The 25,589-nt window shown below is 37.8% G+C and overlaps 2 protein-coding genes and 1 non-coding gene across 4 annotated transcripts in view; 1 reads left to right on the plus strand and 2 right to left on the minus strand.

The window, feature by feature from the left end:
- The window catches only part of SHC4 (SHC adaptor protein 4), a 132,016-nt gene that overhangs the window by 43,208 nt on the left and 63,219 nt on the right, over positions 1-25,589 (minus strand). For both annotated transcript variants that reach the window (XM_072808380.1, XM_072808381.1), the window contains exons 3-6: positions 19,406-19,469; positions 16,123-16,242; positions 5,303-5,356; positions 220-271 (exon numbers count right to left, since the gene is read on the minus strand). In XM_072808380.1, the coding sequence (XP_072664481.1) occupies positions 220-271; positions 5,303-5,356; positions 16,123-16,242; positions 19,406-19,469 (290 nt within the window). The remainder of the gene's footprint in view (positions 1-219; positions 272-5,302; positions 5,357-16,122; positions 16,243-19,405; positions 19,470-25,589) is intronic.
- On the plus strand, positions 9,289-11,075 carry EID1 (EP300 interacting inhibitor of differentiation 1). Its single transcript, XM_072808382.1, has one exon. It carries the CDS (start codon positions 9,392-9,394, stop codon positions 9,965-9,967), a length of 576 nt encoding a protein of 191 aa, XP_072664483.1. The 5' UTR covers positions 9,289-9,391; the 3' UTR covers positions 9,968-11,075.
- LOC140623386 (U6 spliceosomal RNA) lies at positions 17,679-17,783 on the minus strand. The gene has a single exon (XR_012023009.1). It is a non-coding gene; the product is annotated as a U6 spliceosomal RNA (small nuclear RNA).

Raw genomic sequence — 25,589 nt, forward strand, 5'->3', positions numbered from 1 at the left:
CTCAAACGACTGGGATTTAAATCCCAACTGTATATTTATTTCTACTTCATTCTGCTAGCAGGGCTATTTATTTCCAACTCAAATTCACATAATATTTCTAGAACCCTGTATAGCACTCTAGTGATCCTCATCACTCTGTATATTGAAAAGAACTATTTGTTACTTTTTAAAGGTGGTATAAATCAGCTCTTAAGAAAATCTAGAAGTTGCTTTCCATACCTCGTTGATTAACTGGATCTTTAGCTACGTAGGCAACATAGTCTGTAGTATCCTACAAAAGAGGGAAAATGATTGCATTTAAAATGAATGGATTGTACTGTTGAAAGATAAGAGTACATTTAGGACATGTAATGAGGTGAGGACTTAAATACAAATGTTTCTGCCTAAATAGAATAGAAAAGCATGCTAGGAGAGAACATAAATACACACTGCATAGCTTGGCCAATATGGAGTCCACATCCTCTGCCCCTTGGAGAAAGAAGTTGAAAATTTAAAATTTAGAGGCAGATTTAGTTATACTTATTCACTAAGAATAAAAAAGAATCCAGAGAGGGAATATGTTAAGATATACGTTCTTTTTTTAAAAATTTTACTTAAATCCAATTAACATATAATGTAATTGTTTCAGAGGCAGATGTCAGTGACTCATCAGTTTTATATAACACCCAGTGCTCATTACATCACGTGCCCTCCTTAATGTCCATCACCCATATACATATCCAGCTATACAGTGGAAAGGAAACAAACAAATAGTAGAGACAAATATATATAATATAATTCCTTGGCTTTATGAATGGAATGGTAAAGTTGAGTTAGCAGCAGGGCCAGATTCATGGGCATGTGACCTGTGTAGTCACACAGGGTCCTGTACTTAGAAAGACCCATGCTTGGTTTAATACTATGCTATTACTGTCTTTTTAAAAATTTTTATTTAAATCCAATTAATTAACATATAATGTATTATTGGTTTCAGAGTTAGAGGTCAGTGATTCATCAGTCTTATAACACCCAGTACTCATTACATGACCTGCCCTCCTTAATGTCAATCCCCCAGTTAACCCATCCCCCCACTCCCCACCCCTACAGCAACCCTCAGTTTGTTTCCTATGATTAAGAGTCTCTTATGGTTTGTCTCCCTCTCTGATTTCATCCTGTTTTATATTTTCCTCTCTTCCTCTATGATCCTCTGTTTTTTTCCTTAAATTCCACATATAATTTGAGGTCATAGGATAATTGTCTTCCTCTGATTGACTTATTTCACTTAGCATAATATCCTCTAGTTCTATCCATGTCATTGCAAATGACAATATTTCATTTTTTGTGGCTGAGTAATATTCCATTGTGTGTGTGTGTGTATGTATGTGTGTGTGTGTGTGTGTGTGTGTGTATATACATATATATATAAAACATCTTCTTTATTCATCTGTTGATGGACATCTGGGCTCTTCCCATAGTTTGGCTATTGTGGACATTGCTGCTATGAACATTGGGATGCAGTTGCCCCTTCGGATCACTACATGTATATCTTTAGGGTAAATATCCAGTAGTGCAGTTTCTGAGTTGTAGGACATACATTCTTAAAAAATGGTTAGGGAGCATGACTGTCTCCTGTGTTGAAAGGTGAAATACCAGGGGTTATGCCATCAGAAAAAAGGCATAAACTAGGAGGGGTGCCATGATTTCCCAGTTGTCCAAAGAGACACCATGTATGTCAGAAAATAAGTCAATTACAGAGACACATTGGGTTCTGTGGTTGTTAGTTTGCTTTTGTGTAGTGCGAGTTAACTTAAATAACAAAGCAAAAATATAAAACATTTATTTGATCAATATCTAGAGAGGAAAAATCATTTTTGAAAAAGAGAACCCACAAAAAATCTAAGGAGTTCAAAAAGATGTGTTGCTGACTTTGTAAAAACAAACAGAAAGCTACTTGGTAATTCTGACTCTTACTGAAAACAGTAAACTGATGAGTGATAAGATTTTAATAATTAAAGATGCTTTTTGTTATCTCAGTTCTCAGGGGAAAAAAAAATACACACAATGCCATTTGCAGATTAGAAGTACGACTCTCCAGAGGGAAGATGCAATCAACTGGCAGGAAATAAAAGCCCGTGTGTAATACCCTCAAGGACAATCACTTAATAACCCACAGTGAAACACGCAGGAAGCAGATCTCAGGGTCAGCATAACTTGTCTTCAGTTATTTTAAAAAATAACAAACACCTAAACAAATTTATCTTATGATAAAAGATAAAAGGGTTGAAACATCTTGTAAATAAATAAGGTCATATCTATGAGCTTTGTTTTATTTATTTTATTTTTTATTTTTTGAGCTTTGTTTTATATGAATGTAGAAGCAAAGCCACAAGTGCTGGGGGTGTGGCTACTATTTATAAAGTTGAAGGATGGTAGGATGCCAGCAACACTCTCAGATGCATTAGATGATGGGAAAGAGGTTGTGGGACCTCATCTTCAAAACATTATTTAACAGTCTTATAGTTATAAAATTCTATTAACTGTAAATATCTAGAAGAATCTAAAGAATGTTAAATGGCACAAATAGTGGAAAAAATACAAGAAAATATATTTGTGACATACTTCTAGGGCACTTTTAAAAAGGAGAAAGTATATATAGATAAAGAAGCATTACCAAGAACTATCTTCAGGGCTGACTGGAGGAGGACAAGTAAATTATCTTTGACAAAAGAGTAAAGAAAAATCCAGTTGAAAGAAAGGTATTACTTTGGGCCATGGAGACTTTTAGCATCTTGCAGCCAGTTAGGTGTGAAGTTGTAAATTATCTCAGTGAGTATCTTAAAAAACAAAACAAAACAAAAAAAGCTATGTGCTAGCAATAATGCGATAGCTATCTCCCATCACACTGTGCTAGGCATGGTGCTAGCAGGTTAGGTGCATCAATTCACATAATTCTCACAATGCTTTAAGGCAAGGGTGATCATAGATGAGGACCCTGAAGCCGGAAGAGGTTAAATAAGTCAAGTCTCCCTGACTCCAAAGCCTGGCACTTCACTTGGGGGACCCTGAATGCCAAAGCTTGTGGTCACTCCAGTTTTCTGTTTTAAATTTGAAGAGCAGACTTTTGCCCCAGCTACAGAGAACACAGGGGTCCCACTCAAATCTAGGTACAAACTTCCCCACAGCATTACAAATTCTTTACCATTTGTTTTTGGTAAAGGCAGTGCTTTGGTGGGTTGAAAGTACTAAAGAACTAAAGGTATGTCATGATGATCTAAAAAGAATTAGGATTCTGGAGAACTATGATAGACATCATGTAGGGCTTGCCTAGGGTAAACGATGATTTGCGTATCAATGCTGAAATGACAGCAACCCTTGAAACCTGAAGCAGAAATTTAGGGCAAACATCTATAATTATTTTTAACACTTCACTTATAGAATCATTACTTTACATAGCTTAAGGAAAGTATTTGAGTTCCTTCATGGATGACTGAGCTCTAATGGGTTAGGAAGAGAAGAGACAAGGCTGGCCTTTTCAGGCTGGATTCAGTCAACCCTCTTTGCTATCAAGCATATCCCTTTTTGTCATTGTCAAGGCCAGATTTCAAGGCTGGATGGATGGGAGTTCAGGTTCAGTACTGGACCCCCATTGCCACTGCTACGTGCTAGGCACCTTACATGCCCCCTATTTGTACTGAATCCACAATTAGGCATCTGTGGAATCTCTTGAGGAAGAAGTAGAGCTCTTAAAATTTGGTTTACATGTTAATTAAATGGTACCACCATGGAACTAATATATTCATTTGAAAATAACTATGCCCCAGATTGAAATATAAGGAAGTAGAGAAGCCCAAAGGGAAAATTAAGTATCCACTAATAAAAAAAAAAACAAAACAATGATTTGAAGTCCTATATATACTGCTTTTCTTCCATATGCTTCAAATAAGTTCTAAAGACAGGGTGTTTAGGTTTGACATGCTTGAATATTTTGAGTCACTGGTAGCCAATGTGAAGACAAGTTATTATTCAAATGTTTTAAAGAATAGGGTAATTAAATAGTATTTAAGTATATATTTCAGACATAAAAAAGTTACATCATCAAGTGAAGAAAGTTGCTCACTTTAGATGCCAGTAAGGCAAGCAATGATTATAGCAGAGTAACTTCAGAACATTATTTCCTTTTAGGATAGACAATAATTTTTCCTTTTAAATATTTAGCATAGAGGTCAAAACTTTGCAGGCACATCAGCCACCAGATTTAGTTTTTACTACCGTTCCATACTTCTCTCTTAGGTTTCTGAGTTATATGTCCTATCACTTATGACCCTCCATTTTATTCCTGAGTTGGAAGTGAGAAACTAAATGTAGTGGAAAAAAAAACTGTTATAGTGGATTTTATTGCCTCGTTTCTGAAGGATACAGTCTTGAATAATAAATGCTCAGCAGAAAAGAAGATAATACATTGTCAATTATAATAAGGCCTACATTTGCTCCCCCCCCCCCCCATATGTTTTCTCGACTTTACTGCTGTTCAACCCTTATGAAAATCAAAGTCCTCTTTTAGCCTCTATATGTTTGCAGGGAGAAGAAAAACATCCCAATGTCATGGAGCAACAAATTCCTCCTTCTACTCCCTCAGTTCAAACAGATCTGTTTCTTGGTCAGTCACAGGCTTCCTAAGCCTTCACTGCATCTCTCCTTTCAATCTGGTTCAGAAGTGAAGAGTAGGGAGTCAGGAAATGACCCTCCACTCTGTAAAGTAGGCTGGGACAGCGAGCACTTGCTCAGTCTCCCACAGTTCATGGGAAATGAGCATCCCGTGGCCTCTAAGGAGGAAGGAACTGAAATTCTCTCCTGCCAGCTAAGTGTTCCTTCCATGAGCCTCTGCAAACCTGGATGCCCATTTTAGATTAGACTTAATTGCCTTGGTTGACAGCCAGAATGGCAACCAGGCTTCCCCTCACATGACAAATCCAATTGCTTAATAGGATCTACCTGGAACTCTGTGTTAAGAAAAATGCTGAGAGGGGACTGGCAACACATGTATGACATATTTGTTTTTCATGACTTAGATGTTATCTACAAGAACAGTCTCAGATGAGAACTCCATGACTCACAACACAATGGAATACTGATAGCTCATCTATGAATCCAAATATTTTAAAAATCAGTAACAGAAAATATTTTATCAAGACCAAATTTTGTATTGTACATGGCTATTCACAAATCATAATAAAACATTGGAAAAGATACATCATGGCTAACGTGCTTTACATGGAAGCTCTTTTAACTATTATAAAAAGAACTTTTATGAATCCATACTTACAGGATCTCCTCCAGAGGCAAAAGAAATAGATTGCATATGATGATTTGCAATAATCTGTAAAATACAAACAAACATGTATGATGCTGCAGATTAATTATGCCTAGTTACATACAATCTAATAGTAATGGACATACATTTGCATGTTTCTTTTTTGCCTGCTCAGCATCCCTTTGGAAACTACTGTATCCATATTCTGTAAGAATCTCCTGAGGTTCAAGTAGGTTTGACATGCCCATCTCACTGACACTCTCCTTATGGCTGGACATGTGATCCAGGCTTCACCCATCAGAAAATACCATCCCCTCTGGATACAGCAAAGCCAATCAGTATCACGGGGAGGAACTGAAATGGGCAACAGGAAGGATTGCACTTCTCTCTGCCATTAGGGCCTTAGTTTAAGTCCAAATCTTCTGGGAGCCATCTTTTGCTGCCATGTGGGAAAAGCCTAATGGAAAAATAAAGCTTTCCCTCTGGGGCATATCAGAGTCGAGAGTTAAAAATATTTAAAAATCTGATGGTAACATCTGTTCCATCACTTCAACTAACCATCCCTCTTTCTTTATCTTTTTATGCATTTTTTTATATTTACTTATTTTTACATAAGTTAGCTTGAATTGGATTTCAGTCATTCACCACCAAACACAAACTAAGGCACTAACATTAAGATCCTCAATATGAAGTTATCCATGTGAACTGCATTAATGTCAGAAGACCATCTCCTTCATTTGAGATTTTAGACTTATTTGGAAACCACAGCATAATGACATATTTATTTATTTGTTTATTTATTTATTTAGATTTTATTTATTTATTCATGAGAGACACACAGAGAGAGAGAGAGAGAGGCAGAGACACAGGCAGAGGGAGAAGCAGGCTCCATGCAGGGAGCCTGACGTGGGACTCGATCCTGGGTCTCCAGGATCACACCCTGGGCGGAAGGCGGCGCTAAACCGCTGGGCCACCGGGGCTGCCCTATGACCAATTTATAGAGATGTATCTGTCATGCTGTTTTGAAGGTTCATTGAAAATATCAACTGCATCAGTTGGCTAATCTCATCTTCTGAATTGTTTAACCTAATCTACATAGGATTCTGCTTATTGATCTGATAAGATGGACAATTTTATTCTTAGATGCATTCTAATGTAATTGTATAAATACGTGCATCAAAGAACTTCTCAAGAAAGAGAATTTTTGCTTTCTTTGTAATATCCCCAAAGTGGAAACAATCCCAATGATGAGTACTGTGATATTCAAAAATGGACTGCTATGTAGCGAAAAAAACATATTTCTTGGGCAAAAAAAAGCTAGACACAAAAAATATACACTGCATGATTTAATTTACATAAAGTTCAAAACCAGTCAAAAATGTTTTATTCTGTTTGAAATGAGGATGGTGGTAATAATGAGGCAAAAAAAAAAGAGAGAGAGAGAGAGAGAGCAAATGGTTTTCTGGGATTCTGCAAATGGTATTTCTCGATCTGGGTAGTGGTTACAAAAATATGTCCGTTTTGTGATAACCAAGGTGCACATTTACAACTTGCGTACTTTCCTATGTTTATATTTCAGTTATGAGTGATTATTAAAAATAAATCAATATACAAAGATCAATGTCATTCCAACACAGCAGCACTAACCAATTATACACTGTATTGGGTAAGGGGTACATTTTACAAGAGTACCACTACAAAACTAGTACAAATCACGTAAGGCTTTTTAGAAAATTTCATTGAAGGATATAAATAAGACACAAACAAGCAGTAAGATACACATCACTTCTATGGATGAGAAGACAATATTGTAAAGATGTCAATTCTCCCCCAAATTAATCTGTAAATTCCATGCAACTCCAATGAAACTTCCAACTGTCATTTCAAGCTACTTCTAAAATTCACATGGAAGAACAAATGTGCAAAAAGAGCTAAGATAATTTTTTAAAGAACAAAGAGAGAAGACTTTCCTTATCAGCAAGACACATTGTAAAATTGTAGAAATTTATTTAAATACAGAGTCTAAAAACAAACTCACACATTCATTGTCTTTTAGTCTATGATAAATGTGGCACCAAACAGCCAACAAAAGGACAGTGATTAAATTAGTCGAGTTGAATGAATTAGCTGTATATATGTAAAAAACTATTTAAATAAATCCTGTCCTGGGATCCCTGGGTGGCGCAGCGGTTTGGCGCCTGCCTTTGGCCCAGGGCGCGATCCTGGAGACCCGGGATCGAATCCCACGTCAGGCTCCCGGTGCATGGAGCCTGCTTCTCCCTCTGCCTATGTCTCTGCCTCTCTCTCTCTCTCTCTCTCTCTCTGTGTGACTATCATAAATAAATAAAGAAAAAAATATTAAAAAAAAAAATCCTGTCCTCAGAGTATTTATATAAGTGAAGGTTTTATCCATAAAAGATCTATTCAAACATTAGAAGACAAATACAAGATTACGCTGTGATCTGTGAGGTAGGAAAACCCATCTTGATAGAAAGGAAAAGACATACAGAAAAAATTAAAAACCTTCTATTTGATTACAGGAAAACTCATTTTAAAACTTTTGTCACCAGAAAAGACCCCTGAAACAGGACAAATAACAGGCAGGGAGAATATATTTGCAACACGTAAAACAAAGTATTCATTTAGTTTGTAAGACATTCCTACAAGTCAATAAGAAAAAGAAATAAACCAAAAATAAGAGCAGTTGATTTTCATAAGTCACACAAATGTTCAATAAGCATACTGAAAAATACCCAATTTCCAAGAAATCAAGGCTGTGGAAAATAAAACAAGATACCATTAAATTGATAAAACTGCTCAACAAAACTATGTGCGGCAAGGATACAGATATTCTCAAACACTGCCGAGGACAGGTTACATTTGTACAGCAATCTTGGGAAGCAGTTTGACAGCATGAATTAAAAACTAAAGTATGCACACCCTACAATTATGCCTTCCCACTTCTAGGTTATTTATTCTAGAGAAACACTGGCGTATATGGATGTCATTTACCCATAGTTTATAATATTGAAAAATCGGAAATTTTGCGCGCAAAGTTAGGTCAACAACAGCATAGCTATACAAATAAAATGCTAAAAAATAAAAAATAAATAAAATGAAATGCTGTACACACACACACACACCACCACCACCACCACCACTCATCTATGTACCCCAACAAAGCTAAACCTTCAAGACACTGCAGAGGGGCTTTTTGTTTTGTAATCTGAAGACAGTTACGTAAGACATGCAAAAACAAAAAACAACCCACACACAGAACAAGATTTTTGCACGAGGTTGTAAAGGAAAAGGACAAATGCAATGGAAAAGGATTTAAAGAATACACACTGAAACTGACCACAGTTAACCTCCTGTGGAAATAGAGTCAAGTACTTCTTCAGCATGTAGCTAAGATAGATAATATGTTTGTGAATTTATTATTATTTTTTTTTAATGGGGGAAACAGAAGTAGAGCTGAATGGATCAGTTCATAGTATGTTGGTCTGTGGTTGAGAACACTGATTTGGCGGTGTGGATGCGGGAGCCCTGCGCATGGACGACAGGTGCAGATGCGAGGGTCTAGGGGAGGGAAGGGGAGGAGGGATGGGGAGGAGGGAGGGAGGGAGAGGGGGAGGGAGCGGGGGGGGCAAGGGGAAGGGAGAGGGGGAAGGAGGGAGGGAGGGGGAGGAAGAGGGAGCGAGGGGGAGGGATAGAGGGGGAGGAGGAAGAGGGGGAGGAGGGAGGGGGAGATGGGGAGAGGGGGAGGGAGCAGGGGGGAGGCTGAAACGTCGTAACAGAGGCCACGTAAAGTATCTCCAAGTTTACAGCACCGTAAGGAGCGGGACGGTTAAGCAAAGCGGAGATAAGGCGACTCTCTTAAACGCAGGGCCTCGCTAAGCAGCAGGAACGGACGGCGAACGGGAGCCCCTCCCGCCGCAGGAGTCGGCCCCCCCGCCCGACGGGCACCCGGGAGGCGGCGTCCGGGGGTCGCGCAGACGCACGGGGTCACGCAGGCGCGCGGCGTCGGCGCACGCGCAGAACCGCCCGGCCGCGTAGCTCCGTCTGCAGGGACGCCTGGCTAGAGGGTGCGCCGCGAGTACGATGTCGGAGATGAACGAGCTGTCCGAGCTGTATGAAGAGAGCAATGACCTGCAGATGGATGTGATGCCCGGCGAGGGTGACCTTCCGCAGATGGAGGTAGGCGGCGGGAGCCGGGAGCCCTCCCCGAACCCCTCCCGCCACGGGGCCCAGCCGCAGCTGGAGGAGGAAGGCCCGATGGAGGAGGAGGCGGCCCAGCCAATGGCGGAGCCGCAGGGGGAACGAGGCCTTGCTCACCGGCCCAGCCCGGGGGAGCAGCCGGGCCAGCTCGCCGGCCCTGACTTCGAGAGCGAGGACGAGGGTGAGGAGTTTGATGACTGGGAGGACGACTACGATTATCCGGAAGAGGAGCAACTGAGTGGTGCCGGCTACAGGGTATCCGCGGCCCTGGAGGAAGCCAACAAGATGTTCCTGAGAACATCCAGAGCCAGAGAAGCAGCCCTGGATGGCGGGTTTCAAATGCATTACGAGAAGACCCCGTTTGATCAGTTGGCTTTCATCGAAGAGCTTTTTTCACTTATGGTTGTCAATCGCCTGACCGAAGAACTCGGCTGTGATGAGATTATTGACAGAGAGTGATTACACGCTGTTAAAAGAGGAGGAAGCTACTTGAGGAGAGACCCGACATTCCACGGTCTTTTGGGCTCATTCCAGATAGATAGTAACGGTGCCAAGGGAAAAAAGTCGATCTTCAAAGAAAATTTTTGTTGTTGTCGTGCAGAGTAGAATAGGGCAGTGACTGCGCTCTTATGAAAGCATTGTTGGAGAAGAAGAAGAAACGTATCAGGACTGTGGAAATCTGTTTTCAAGAATGTTCCTGAAACACCTGCCGCTTAGACTTTGTTACTGATCCCGGTTATTTTCCTTGCATTTGGGGAAAATACCTCTCCTATATTTCACTATAAGGAATGGTTTTGCAAGAATAAGTTATGACCAAGACAAACCGCCAGTACAAGACCCCCACTGATACCAATTACGTGAGAAAAAGTAGTAACATCCAATTTAGGACACAAGATGTCTGAATCGTTTGGACTGAAAGCCTACTGAGAGAACTCTGGAGGTTCCACTTTGTGGTCTGTCCAAGCCAGTGTTCAAAGGCTAAATTTTTAGTGTAAAAAAAAAAAAAAAAAAAAATTTGGGTATTCTTCACTATCCCAAAAAGATAAACCCAAGAAGAAATATGTATCATGTGTGATCTATCTCAAAATGTGTTTTCAAGAGCATCTGAAATTTTGTTTGTACGTGTATCTTGATCATTTATAAAGCTACTATGATCCATAATTCAAGAAAATTTGTCTTGCCATTTTTAAAACTCAAAAATTAAGACGTCCGTAATTTCAAAGTTAGACATTAAAATGTATGTGAAAGAACAGACTATTTCTGATACTCTTACATACTAGAGAAGTTGTTTTACTTGCTCTCTTTGTTTTTCATTTAACTTACAGGTGAAGGACTTTGGTTGAACTTCATAATATAAGAACTGTTAAAGTGAAAATGTCAAGTAAAAGGAAAGCCCTACATCCAAAAAGAAAGACTGAACAATTATGCCCTCAACCCTTAAAAGGTTTTAAAACCTGCCCAGAAATCCACCTCAGTATCTGAAGTTTCCCTCTGTCTCCTCCTCTAATTACGCTTGTCATTGGTTATGCACCAGCATTCGAGATAATAAAATTTCTTGTTCTGTGTATTTTGTTTGTTTGGCCAAGAATATTGTTCCCATACTTTATCTAAACACTATTATTTTATTGTATTGTGCTATTTTATTTTATCATTGAAACCACTTTATGATTCACATTTAACCACTACATGGGAAAGTGCTCCAGCTTCAAATAACTGATTTATAAATTAACTTGTGGATATTAAACTTGGCAAATTCCTATGAAATAATTTGCCAGCCTGAGAAAACCTGTCCTATTAAGGTGAGCATGTTGCTGTGGTTATTAAGGTTCTGAAGTTGTATAAGAATAGTAGTAATTCTGTCAGAAAGCTGTGCCCAGTAAAACAGTATATTAGTAGGTCTGATGATCAATAAAAGTACTGGATGTTCCTGCCCCTTATGGCACTAAAGGACACATCCAGTACAATACCACAGCTCAGCCTCAGTTACAGTCATCTTGCCTCTTATGGGTGGGGGGCGGGGGTCCTTTTACATAAAGTAGAGGACTGGCGAGGGTGACCATAGTTACTGAAACACTAGCTTGGTGAGGAGGAGAATAGATAGATGGGACAATAATAAGCAAGATGTTAGCACTTAACCATCCTAACCCTGCCTCTCCAATGCCTTAATTTCACTGCATTTTCAAACAGCTTGTAGCTGCAGCTAGATGAGTCTGATTATTGCTTGTATGATGTGAATTAACTGAATTTGGGAGTGGGGCAAAGGATGCCAACACACACATAACTAACCAGTAGCATGTACTTCCAAATAGAGGTGTCAGGAAAAAAACTGATCTTCCAACCAGGAATTGTGATTAGGTTCATCTCTGGGACTGAGTAGGGAGCAAGAGGAGAGGAAAAGAAAACTATTCCCTGTTGGGTTTGAAGGCTCATTTTGAGGAGGAGGAGGAGGAGTGGACCCCTCTGATGGTAGGTCTTAGAAAAATAGGCAGTAATCTGAGAGACCACTGAAATTAATACTTGTTTGTATTTACTAAAGATAGAAAATAATAACATTTTAACACCCCTTTTAGAAGCATAAAATCGCTTGTATTTCTTTTAAAGGTTAAAGCTAACACTGGAATGAGGTGACCTAGTTCAAATCTGGGTTAATGGGAACTAAAGAACAGAGTTCTAGAGAGATTCTGGTCCTTACTTTGTGAACACGGGAAAGGAAACCTTAAAATTATGAGTATGTGGGGTGATGGGGCATAGTTTTCTGGATCTTTTCATATACATTTTTATTAGATCAGACTGTCCTACCCTGGCTGCCCTAAGGACACATCTATTTTGTTTGACTCATGCTTAAAATTTTCATTTTTAATTAAAGAGCAACCTCTCATAATCCAGAGACAGCAGCAAAACTCCCAGATATCCATTTTTCCCCCCAAAAGTTGAAGATCTGGCAGCCCTTGACCTATAGTTATGTGGGAAAAAGCATCCAATTCCCCCTTCATATAGAGAAGGCATTGTACTGCCATGTTTCCCAGTGTTGTCTCCCCAACGTGGAAGCCAAGTGGCCCTCACCGTGTATCATTATGCTTGCACCATTGTTTTTCTTGCACCTGGACAGTTAGCATTACCCTTCTGGCCTCTATATATTTGAAGTTGCCTCTCTTCATAAAGACTAAAAAATGTCTCCATTTTCTGCCTATTTTACTTTCTTTATCTCTTTATTACCCTTCTCAGTAAAATTTTACCAGCTGTTAGACTTGGTAGTAGGATTGTAGATATGAGTAAAGAATAGTGGGAGGAGGAGCTACTGAGACTGACATTTTTGCTTAAGTCCCTAACATATTAAAGTATATCAAGGAAGTCTGCTTGGATTTTTAAAATGAGTATACAAAAATCCTTAAAACTTGCTTTTCCAAAATATGGTAAATTTTAAAAATTGCAATTATGTGTTTAATATAATTTCATTCTCTGCCTCTGAAGTTCTTTCGAAATGACATTTTCTGGGAATGATCTGAAAGACCATTTCTGTGAATGGTTATATTCTTGAAGTTGTTCTCCGTGGCTGAAGATGAATGCGAACTGACCCATAAATACTCTGTCATCTATGAATGTATCTATTAACTTGAAACTGTTTATGTTTTCAGTCCAAAGTATATCTTAGAAGCATGAGGGGAGGCATTAGTATTTCTTGGTATTTATCTTAGAACTTCAAAGGGTAGCTGTCTTTAAGGAGAATTTAATTACTAGATCATTTTCTCATGTACATCTGTCTATATGGTTGATTCTCTGCTGCCTTCATACCTTGAACATGTTACTTGCCCTTTTGATGGGATTTATAAAGCTTCTTGAGTTGAAGCATCCACAGTGACACATCTTTTTTTATACCCCACCACCACCAAGCCATTCCTACTAGGCCTGCAGAATGATTCAAAATTATTCTTAAAAATCAACACCTGGGTCTGAGATCAATGAGATCCTAACTTCAGTCTTCACTCCAGCAGTGGGCTGAACATAACCCCATTCCACGCCACCAATACAGAAAAGATGTCTCACTTCCAGAGGCACTCACTGCTACAACTACTGGTAGTGGAAGCCACTCAAGCCACTCATGCCCACTGTCCCTACTTCTATTCTGCCAAAACGATGATGGGCATGTCACAATACCCCCCTCTAATAGCAGTAGCCTGGAAAAATTGTAGAAGGAGAGAAACATGAGAATAAACTATGCCCTCTACCCTTACACACCACAACCCTATTCTTCCTAAATTCCACATTCCTTCAGTCACTCCATAGAAAGGACCATTTTTTAAAGTGCTCGTTATATTCTGCACATAAGGCTGTCACCATGATGGCTCTAGATTTGATTACTCTTCCTCTCCTTCAAAATTATGAGATAATTCAAGTGCTTCTATACTCAATGAATCTCACTCATACTAAGGCAATAAGCACTCCTGGTACCATGCACGTGGATGAAAACCAAAAATAAATTTTCCATTTACAAGTGTCTTAAGAGCAAAGCATCTGAAAGACTGAATGATTGTTTCACCTTCCACCTAGACTTGTTGCATCTTCAAAGCACAGCCTCAAATGTTCTCCTGTCATTATACCAATGGTACCACCTCTCTTGTATAACCAATCAGGGCCCAACTAGACACGAATTTGTTTTGAACTATTTCAGATTAACCATTTTCCTCTATGGTGTTTTATACTACTGTGTAAGCAATATATTTTATTTTGCTTTTTTTTTAAAGATTTCATTTACTTATTCATGACAGAAAGAGAGAGAGAGACAGGCAGAGAGGCAGAGGGAGAAGCAGGCTCCAAGCAGGGAGCCGGACGTGGGACTCGATCCCGGTCTCTAGGATCAGGCCCTGGGCTGAAGGTGGCGCTAAACCACTGAGCCATGTGGGCTGCCCCTTATTCTGCTTTTGAACTTAGAAAATAAAGCAGCCCTCAGAACTGCAAGTGATTTTTTTGGCAAAAATATCAGAGTCAAAATGTATATAGCTGTATTTATATGTTACTGAAAATTTCATAATTTTGTTTTAAAATATGCTTTCCCTGTTAAAGACTAGTTTATGAAAATGTCTCAAGGAAATAGGAAAAATGGTTGAGTAAATAACAGTTGGTACTGGGAGACTGGCACTGTGCTAAGTGATTTACATTGATGATCTTACTGAATCCCCTAAATAACCCAATGAGACATATACTACTGGTAAATCCACTCTCTCAAAAAAATGAGTGGGAAATATCAGAAAGGGAGACAGAACATGAGAGACCCCTAACTCTGGGAAACGAACTAGGGATGGTAGAAAGGGAGGTGGGCGGCGAGTGGGGGTGACTGGGTGACGGGCACTGAGGGGGGCACTTGATGGGATGACCACTGGGTGTTGTTCTATATGTTGGCAAATTGAACACCAATAAAAAATAAATTTATAAAAAATACATAAATAAAAATTAAAAAACAAAACAAAATAGGAATAATAATTTAAAAAATCCACTCTCTCAGAAACTCTGAATAGGTAGTATTATCTCATTTCACTGACAAGGAAAATTGAGTGGTAGAGTAAATTGCTGGTTAGTGGCAGAGCCAGGATTTCAACCTATGCTGTGACCTCAAAGCCCCATAGTGGTTTTGTTTGTTTGTTTGTATTCATGAGAGACACAGAGAGAGAGGCAGAGACATAGGGTGAGGGAGAAGCAGGCTCCCTGTGGAGAGCCTGATGTGGGACTTGATCGCAGGATCCCGGGATCACGACCTAAGCTGAAGGCAGACGCCCAACCACTGAGCCACCCAGGCAGCCCCCATAGTGTCTTATTTCAGCCAGCTACACGTTAAATCTTCCAGGTGTCCTTGATCAACAACAATCCATAGAGGAAAACCTTAAATATTAAGAACCTTGAATCACAACATATTAGACCAAGAAAAAAAAATAGACTCTAACACACATAAATAACCTGATACAGGGAATTTAGCTTAAAACATAAAAAGCAAGTCAAACAGTGCCCTAGTTTATAATTTAGTCCAGGGCCTGTATATCTTTTATATTTGCTTCCACCATGCTGTTCTTTGAGAAATAAGGTTCACAACGAGAACTCAGGCATATATACCATGGTATCATAAATCATCAAAGAAACTGTGTTTATGTTATAACATTTTACAAAGCATTTCAACCTTAAGAGTTGGAAGAAAATCTTTTATGCTTAAATTTTAATTAGCTAGAATATTAACTCTAACATCACCTGCCCCTCTGTCCTTCATTTACACCCTCATCCAACACAGTCTGTTAGTTCTGAAAATGGAATTGCTTTCCCTTTGGGGAGCACTGATGGACAGTAATAAACAACTTGCCAAATGGTATTTACAATGTTATTTGCACCTTAGTTCCTATTACAAAGCCAATTAGGTAGAGGTAAGTATGCAAGCAGTTAAATGCCATGACGGGTTAATAATACTGTCGTTCTAATTATTGTCATGCATAAATCCTTGGCAGATTTTTTTCCCTTGTGCCTTATTAAATTTTAGGCACACTCTGTCTGAAATTTTATTTTCTTTATTATGCCCAGACTCTTCTAGAAAAAAACATGGTATGTTAAACTATAAATGACATTTGTGATCTTACCTGTTGGTTGTCAATATTCATCAATGTGAGGCTGCATGTTGAGATGGTCAGTTTAATATTCATTCCCGAAAACTGAAGATTACTTTTGCCAAGAACTGTTGATAGGAACTTAACTGGAGGCTTTAAAAATAGCAAAACAACACTCTAAGTTAAGGGTTTTGTTACAAAATAATATGAATGTTTTTATGTGTTAAAAATGGGTCAAAACACATACTCTTCCTCTCTATTTTACTTTACTTTAAACAAATCAAATGAGACGGAATGCTTTTTTTTTTTTAATGAACAGTTTTTAAAAACGGAATGAAGCAAATTCTTTAATAAGTAGTGAAATCTGAGCCCTCGAACCTTTCTCGTACATCCCAAGTGTTGGGAGAAGAGATCTGCTTTATATAAAAGGAATTCCGGTGAGAGTTTGGGCTAGCTGAACTTTCTGGTCCCTTTGCACACCAGAAGTCAAAAAAAAAAAAAAAAAAAAGAGTTGGTGTAGGTTTTTTTGTGATCATTAAAAAAAGTACTATGAGACATACCAAATGTATGGGACACAGGGAAGGTGGTGCTAAGGAGAAAATTTATAATTATAAACACTAACATTAAAAAGGAAGAAAACTCTCAATTCAAGAACCTAACTTTACAACTTAAGGAATTAAAAAAAAAAAAAAAAAAAAAAAAAAAGAACAAACTAAACCCAAAGCTGGTAGAAGCAAGGAAGATTAGAGCAGAGATCAATGACTAGAAAGACTAGAAAAACAATAGAGAAAATCAATGAAACCAAAAGTTAGTTCTTTAAAAGATCAACAAAATTGACCAATCTTTAGCCAAATGGACTAAGAAAGAAAGAAAGAAGACTCAAATCACTAAAATCAGGAACAAAAGTAAGATGGAGATCTAACTACCAATTCAACAGAAACAAAAAGGATTATAAAAGAGTGCTATGAACAATTGCATATCAACAAACTGATATGCAATTACCTAGATGAAACAGACAAATTCCTAGAAACATTAAACCTAATGATGAAGAAATAGAAAATCTAGATAACTAAAACTAATAGAAAACAAAAGCAGAAATAACAATAGAAAATAACAAATGTTGGAAAGGATGTGGAGAAATAGAAATCCTGTGCACTAATGGCAGGAGCATACCATAGTACAATTGCTATGGAAAACAGTATGGCAGTTCCCAGTTCCTCAAAAAATTAAAAGTAGTATTACCAAATAATCCAGCAATCCTCCCGCTTGTTATATACTCAAAAGAACTGAAAGCAGGGACTTGAATAGGTAGTTATATATCCATGTTCCTAGAAGCATTATTCACAACAGCTAAAACATGGAAACAATCCAAGTGTCCATCAACAGAAGAATGGATAAGCAAAGCATGGTACATACATACATATTATTCCCTTAAAAGGGAGGAAATTCCTTTTTTTCTTTAAATTCAATTTAATTAACATATACTGTATTATTAGTTTCAGAGGTAGAATTAAGTGACTCATCAGTTGTGTACAACACCCAGTGCTCATTACTTCAAGTGCCCTCTTTAATGCCCACCACCCAGTTATGAAAATATGGAATGCTTCATGAATTTGCAAGTCATCTTTGTGCAGGGGCCATGCTAATCTTCTCCGTATCATTCCAATTTTAGTACATGTGCTGCCAAAACGAACATGGGAGGAAATTCTAACACATGCTACAGCATGGATGAATCTTGAGGACATTATGTGCAGTGGAATAACCCAGTCACACACACAAAAAAATACTATGATTCCACTTACGTGAGGCACTTAGAGTAGTCAAAATCATAGAGACAGAAAGTAGAATGGTGGCTGTCAGGGCTGGAGAAATCAGGGAGTGCAGTCATTGTTTAATGTGTATAGAGTTTCAGTTTTACAAAATGAAAAGAGTCATGGAGACGGGTAGCGGCGATGGTTGCACAATAATGTGAATGTATATAATATCACTGAGCTGTACACTTAAAAATGGTTAAAATGGTAAATTTTATGTCCTGCATATTTTACCATAATTTTTTAAATTGGAAGGGAAAAGAGCATAAAAATATACAGCGCATAGAAGAGTTCCTGGAATGTATTAAGTATGCAATAAATGTTAGCTATCAAAGGAAATTAACTGAATTTTTTTTTTCCTTCCATGTGTACTTTTTTGGAAAGATGATAACCTGCTTTGTTTTGTTTTATTTTGTTTTGGGGTGTGAGCTCCCCATTTTTGAAATGAGAAAGTCTTAAATGAGTGAGCCTGTTTGTTGGGATCATCCAGTAAAAGCATCCTATTTGCAGACATTACAGAGGCAGGAGGAGGCCAGAGGCTACTTTGGGGCCATAGGTTTCATCAAAGAAACTAGTAAATAGGGAGCTCTAATAGAATTCAAAGGCTACTTATCAGTGGTTTTCTATGCCTTGTGGCTCATCTGGGTGACACTGGATTAGCCCTATGCAAAATAATGAAGAATAATAAAGAATGAGGCAGGGTGGTATGAAAATAAAGCGCTAAACTGGAAATCTGAATTCCTGGCTTCTATAGCTGGCTGTTACCATCATCATCCAAGTTACTCAAGACAGATCTCCTATGAGCCAGTCTAGTAGCTGGCAAAATAAGAGGGCTAGACTGGAAGATCTCTAAAAATTCTTTCTCTCTTAAACAACCTACAATTCCATGATATCCATAGTTATCTTAAGGCCCTTTACACCTCCCCTTTGGACATTCCAAAGCAATAAATGTTCTAGGGTTAAATCCAAGTCTATGCAACACCAAATCTTATGTTTTCTTTCAAGCATGAGAAGTGCCTTCCACTCAGGGATTATTATCTCACCTCTACCAGCACCCACATTTCCATTTGAAAATAGGCCAAGGAGTCTAAAAATTCTAAAATGTTAAAATGCAGAATAGATACATTATAAAATAATGAAATTGGAAGGAACCATACCGGCCATCTGGTTCAACTTAACTTTACAGGAACAAGGATGGGGTCTGAGAGAGAGATGAGATACTTCAAAGGTAAGTAAACACCCAGGACTGGAACCCAGACTTTTTTACTTGAAACCCAGGTGCTTTCTTCATTCTGTGGCTCGGGCATCACCATTTCAGACAGTGTCAGGCAAGTCAGAAACATTGGAGAGACAAGAACAACTTTCAGTGCATTTCTGGTGTCATGCCAACTGATAAAAGGCCATTCTAGACTTCAGCTCATTGGGTAGAATGAACTAACAACTATTTTGATATTCTCTTTTATGTTTAGAAAAACATAAAACAAGAAAACCACACCAATATTTACCTTTCTCTTTTTAACGGCTCCATTTGCCCCAGAGACGGCTTCACACAGGCGACTTATTGCTTCCCTACAGAACAGAAACCATAGAAAGACTTAGCATACTAACATGCAGTGAATGGTCAATAAATGCTAGCAAGTGTTACAGATAAAATGTGAGTCTGACATAAATGATCTTCCCCTATTCCCAAAGGGTAAAGCATTGTACCTTGTCCCTCTGCCGTTAACTCCCAGAAACCCAGCAACAAAAAAATAAGCAAAGGAGAGCAACAAAGCCACTTTACAATAAGGAGTCCTACTATTCACCTTCTTGATCTCTTTTTTTCCTTGATTTTCAGGTTTGATTTTGAGCCAAAAAAGAGGGGTAGAACTTTGTTGTCTGAGGATAATTCAGTTTTACTTTCAGCAAAATCCTCCCTGTGGTGTTATGAATAAAAAGCTTCCTAGTTTCTCAGCACCAAAGACAATGAAATACAAAAGAATCTGACAGTAGGGGAAGTTTAAAAGGATGGGGAGAGAATTGAACTTCAAGGTGGTCTCAAATGGAGCTTTATTGACTGAGATACTGCGACAAGTCATTGAGCTTTCACGTAATTCCGCAGAAGAACTGAAAATCAATAACAAATTTCCTCCTTTGCTTATTTTTTTTTTTTTTTTTTGCCCTTACTCTGCACTGTACTTCCTGAGAGAAAGGCACCACGAATATATGAAGTTGGTCCTTAATGGAAGTGGTGAATGAACTGGCGCCCTCCACTCCAGAAATGCAGTTATAACTAAGAGCTTTTGTCTCTGGAACTCAGCATTCACAACAGCCGGAGCTTTCACTCAGTGTAATCTGAACCATAACCTTGTGGCTTTCAACACATATATTAAACTTTTCACAAAGCACATCTCTAAGCTCTTTCCTGGATTCACTGGAGATCATTGCTTAAATTAGTAAACTGAATTAGTACACACACATATGCGCACGTGCAGCATTGCATTACAATTTTTATACATATTTCATGAAAAATATTTTCTTTGAGATATTTTTGATTACTAAAGGAAGGAAGGAACATTCAGAGGAATGCAGACCCACTAAAGAAATCTATCTATATATAGTACAGATACAGCTAGCTATATAGATAAAGATGCATTACTGCAGATTTAATTCTCAATGTTCTTGTAGAAGGCAGTTTGGAAAGATAAGTAGAATTCCCAAAAATTCTGGGGCATAGTTTTAGATTTATAGTGTGTGTTTTAGTTTTAGTTCAGAGTCTTTTTTTTTTCCCCCCCGGTATATGAAACCCTTCTCCAAGGTATTCTATTGTCTGATTTTTGCATAATTACCTGTAACCAAAACACAGAATGGCTTTTTGGTTTGGCATATTTTCTCAGGATTTTATATTTATAGTTTCTGTTGGATTCCAACCTTTGTTCTCTGGATGAAACAGGACTGCTCAGAGAGTTAGGCTATTTGGTTGGTTGATTAATGTTTGAGTCATCTTAATGATTATTCAAGAATTGATGAGACACATAATAATAAATCTGAATTAGCCTCTGGTGTTGCCAAAATAGCTAGTTCAAGCACCTATGTTGTTGATATCTAATAAAGAGGGATTATATAAAAGGTATTATCAGATCCTTTACTCCATGAGAGCAAACTGGGGTGCTTTCGTCTAAAAAAGCCCCTTGTAAATGGTTTGAAATAAAAGTAGAAACAAAGGTGGGCACTGATGCTGCCAAGTATAACAACAGTTATTATTAGTTGTTACTTTTTTATAGCACCTTGTAGTTTTACAAAGTGCTTTCCCAGGCATTGTTTTTTTTTATTCTCATACAGGCAATATCGTCCAGCAAAAAGTAAAGTTGTAAATGGGAATTAAAGGGAGTGCTTTATAGCATGAGTACCTCTCGAGGACGGTTTGGAAGAATGAAGCTTCCTGGCAGAGTGGAGTTTGGAAATTCCAGACAGAGGAGAAGCATGTGTAAAGATAGGAAAATATAAATTATCATGATCTGAGGGGAACTACAAGTACTTTGATATTGCTGGAGAATAAAGTGTGGAAGAACAAGAGTGGATAAAAGCTCAGAGATAGGATTAGACTGAAAACTTTTTCTGCAAAGGGCGATAAATATTTTAGACTTTCCTCTGTTACAACTACTCAACTCTGCCATTATAACTCAAAAGCAGCATTAGACAATATGCAAACAAATGAGCATGGCTATGTTCCAATAAAACTCTATTTCCAAAAACAGGCAGCTGGCTATATTTAGCTGAAGGGCCATAGTTTGCCAACCCCGGGATTAGATAATTCGTACAAAAGAGATAGGAATAGTTCAGTTTTTAAAAACAGGAAAATGTTCACATTCATTATAATTTTAAAATTGAAAATTAAAACAACTATGAGACACTTTATTCACATTAAGTTAGCAAAAAAGAAAATTACAAAGGCACTGTTGGGGAAGATGGGAAAGAGTCCACTTCAGACGTACTTATCCATTCCTGGGGGCCTGATTAGCATTAATACAGTTTTCCTAGAGAGTGATTTGGTGAAAGATGATAAATCTCTTCACCTTTATCAGGGCTTTTGACAAAATGAGGAGAATTTGTATTGAAATAGCATTGAGTATGTAGTAGAAAAAACATTTTAGAGTAAAAAAACCAACTCCATAGCTTGTGATATAGGCATAAAATGTATAAGTATTTCCACTTGGAATGTTAAGTATGAAGACTATAGAAATAAGGGTCTATATAAATGAGTAGGTGGAAAAGTAGAACTTGAAATGGTACACACCTTGGTAGCAGCTACATAAAATTAATTGTCAATAAATAGTGATATACAAAGACCTTATAAACAATGACTTGGTTTGGGTGTTTTTTGTGTGTGGTTTGTTCTCTATTTTTATTCTATCAATATTTAGATAGAATAAAATATTCTATCACTGTGCAGTTGACTGAATAAGAAATCTTTTAAAATATTAAAAGAATGAAAAGTAAGTTCTTCAGCAAGAGTTTTGCTCATCTGCTATGAAAATGTGAGGGCATGTCAAAGATGTCCCAGTGAGGGAGGGATACAGCTTTCTCTCTTTTGTCAACACCCACAGAGAGATGTGGCAATGTTCATGTTACAGATCATAAATGATTTTCTTTATTTGTATCTTTTTCTCACCTCACCTTAGCTTTTAACTCTTCCCATCTTTATGGCTGCTAAATCCAGATTTATTTTTTCAGTTCATTTGGTAGACTTGCTTATTTTATTTCCCCAAAGTTTCATAAAGAAGAAAAATCTTTGTCGATTTAGCAACACTTTCAAAATAGAAATCCCTACCTTTAGAATAATACACAATGCCACTGCAGGGAGCCTGGATTTGTTTTTGTTGTTGTTGTTGTTGTTGTTTTAACTTAAATTCAATTTGCCGACACACACTGTAACACCCAGTGCTCATTTCATCATGTTCCCTCCTTAAGGGAGCCTGGGTTTTAAAAGGAATGGCTCCTATTTAGATGGCCAGGCCCAGTACTAAGTACCTTATGTACATCATCTCATTTATTCTTAACAATGTCATTTAAGGGACACCTAGGTGGCTTAGCGGTTGAGCCTCTGACTTTGGCTGAGGGGGTGATCTCTGAGTCCCGGAATTGAGTCCCACGTCGGGCTCCTTGCATGGAGCCTGCTTCTCCCTCTGCATATGTCTCTGTCTCCCTGTCTCTATCTCTCTCTCTGTGTCTCTCATGAATAAATAAATAAAATCTTTTTAAAAAAAACAATGTCATTTAAATCTTCAGTTCTTTATGATTCCACTCGACAAAAGAGCTGCAGAAGTGGATTATTTGGGTATTTGGAGAGGATACATTTGGTGGTTTTGGAGAAAACTTTTTCACTCCATACTCAAATGTGCTTTATTGTCAAGTGCATATTTAGACTTTGTTCTTGAATTATAATGGTGATCTGATGCTTTTTCTTTTAATAAAATTTGGCTGACTATGTTTGATATTTTTTAAATGTGTAATCAAAGAAGTACAGCTACTATTCCATATTAGTCCTGCATTTCTCCCCTAAGTTCCATTTAGGTTAAATCAGTTTTCTTTTTCTCTGAGTTTTAATTCCACAAAATAACTTCAGAATAGATTAGAAGCTGAGTATAACAATTAGTGTTTTAATTTCATAGAAATCTCATTGTGACACTTTTTCCTGATACGTAAAACAGTCCATTGGCAAAAGTGTATTTTCCTGCTTATTTGTAAGATTATATTTAGTGACATTCTTTTCTTTGATTATTAAAGATTCTCACTACAGGCAGTGCTATTTCTTGTGCCTAAGAATGTTTCTCAAAGCTGCATCACTAATGTCCTTGCTGAGTTGAGTGTAGAGAAATTTTCTCATCTCCTATTCAAGTTAATATCAAGCACATGTGGATGCTTTAGGGTGAGACTGTAGTACAGAATGCATAAATTTTGTCCCCAGGAAATTTGCAGTGAAGGAATGCTGGATAGGGTTTTTCCCCCTACTCCATGAGCTCTGTTAACTCTGTCCTCAGTAGGTGTGATGTTTAAATAAACCAGATGTCTAATAAATTTTAAAAAATAAACAATATCATTTCAAGATAGCTATTTTATACCCACTTTACAAATGTGGAAACTAAAGTTCAAAGAATTTAAATAACTGCTTCCAAATAATGCAGATGGTGGGAGGAGCAAAAAAAAATCCAGGTCTGAATTCAAAACCTACACTCATTCTGTGACCATACTGCTAGGTGCATGGAAAGGAAGGCATCTCACACTCTCAGGACCAGGAAAAGAATATCAGACCTTCCCTTGTCCATTCCCCCCAACAAATGAGGGTTTCCTTTTTGCCTAATCCTTACTCTAATGTGTCTGGAGTAAACTAGCAAGAGAATAAGGCAGAGTGGCAGGGATCAATTCCAGAAAAATCTCAAATGGATGACTCTTGCCCTTTCCCAGACACTACATTCTCTACACTGGCTGTTCTCTCCTCATGGAAAAAAAGAGCATCCAGAGCCCAGCTGTATGCCCATGTGGGCAAACATTCTCATGTATGCATGGGTATACTCACTCTAAATTTTAAAGTCTGGGACACCACAAAAAAGGAAAATCAGAGGCCAGTATCCTTGATGAACATCGATGCAAAAATCTTGTTAAAAAAACATTAGCAAGCCAATTCAACAATACATTTAAAAGATCATATATCATGATCAAGTGAGATCTACTCCAGGATGTAAAGATGGTTCAACATCTGCAATCAACATGACACTCCACATTAACAAAATGAAGGATAGAAAACATATTATCTCAATAGATGCAAAAAAAAGTATTTCACAAAATTTAACGCCCATTTATGATTTTAAAAACTGTCAACAAATTGGGTATGGAGAATATACCTTAACATAATAAAGGCCATATATGACAAACCCACAGCTAATATCATCCTCAGTGGTGAAAATATGAAAACTTTTCCTCTAAGATCAGGAACAAGACAAGGATGCCCTCTCTCCCCACTTTTATTCAAGATAGTACTGGAAGTCCCAGACAGAGCAATTAGGCGAAAGATAATAATAAAAAAAGAAATAAAAGGCATCTAAACTAGAAAGGAAGAAGTAAAACTATCACTATTTACAGATGACATGATACTACATAGAAAACCCTAAAGACTCCACCGAGAAAATGTTAGGATTAATAAATTAATTCAGTAAAGTTGTAGGATACAAAATTAATATATAGAAATCTGTTGCATTTCTATGTACTAATAATGAACTATCAAAAAAGAGAAATCGGAAAACAAACCCCTAAAATCAACAACACAAGAAACAACAGGTGTTGATGAGGCTGTTGAGAAAAAGGAACCCTTGTGCACTGTTGATGGGAATGCGAACTGAACCGGTATAGCCATTGTGGAGTACAGTATAGAGGCTCCTCCAAAAGTTAAAAATAGAACTACCTTATGATCCAGCAATTGCACTAGGAGGTATTTACCCAAAGGATACAAAAATACTAATTCAAAGGATACATGTACCCCTATGTTTACTGTGGCATTATTTAAAATAGCCAAAATATGGAAGCAGCCCAAGTATCCATTGCCTGATGAATAGATAAAGAAGATGTGGAAGATATATATATAATGAAATATTATTCAGCCACAAAAAGAATGAGATCTTGACATTCGCAATGACATGGATGGAGCTAGAGATT

The sequence above is a fragment of the Canis lupus genome, chromosome 32 (genome assembly GCF_048164855.1).
Source record: "Canis lupus baileyi chromosome 32, mCanLup2.hap1, whole genome shotgun sequence".
NCBI lineage: Eukaryota > Metazoa > Chordata > Mammalia > Carnivora > Canidae > Canis > Canis lupus.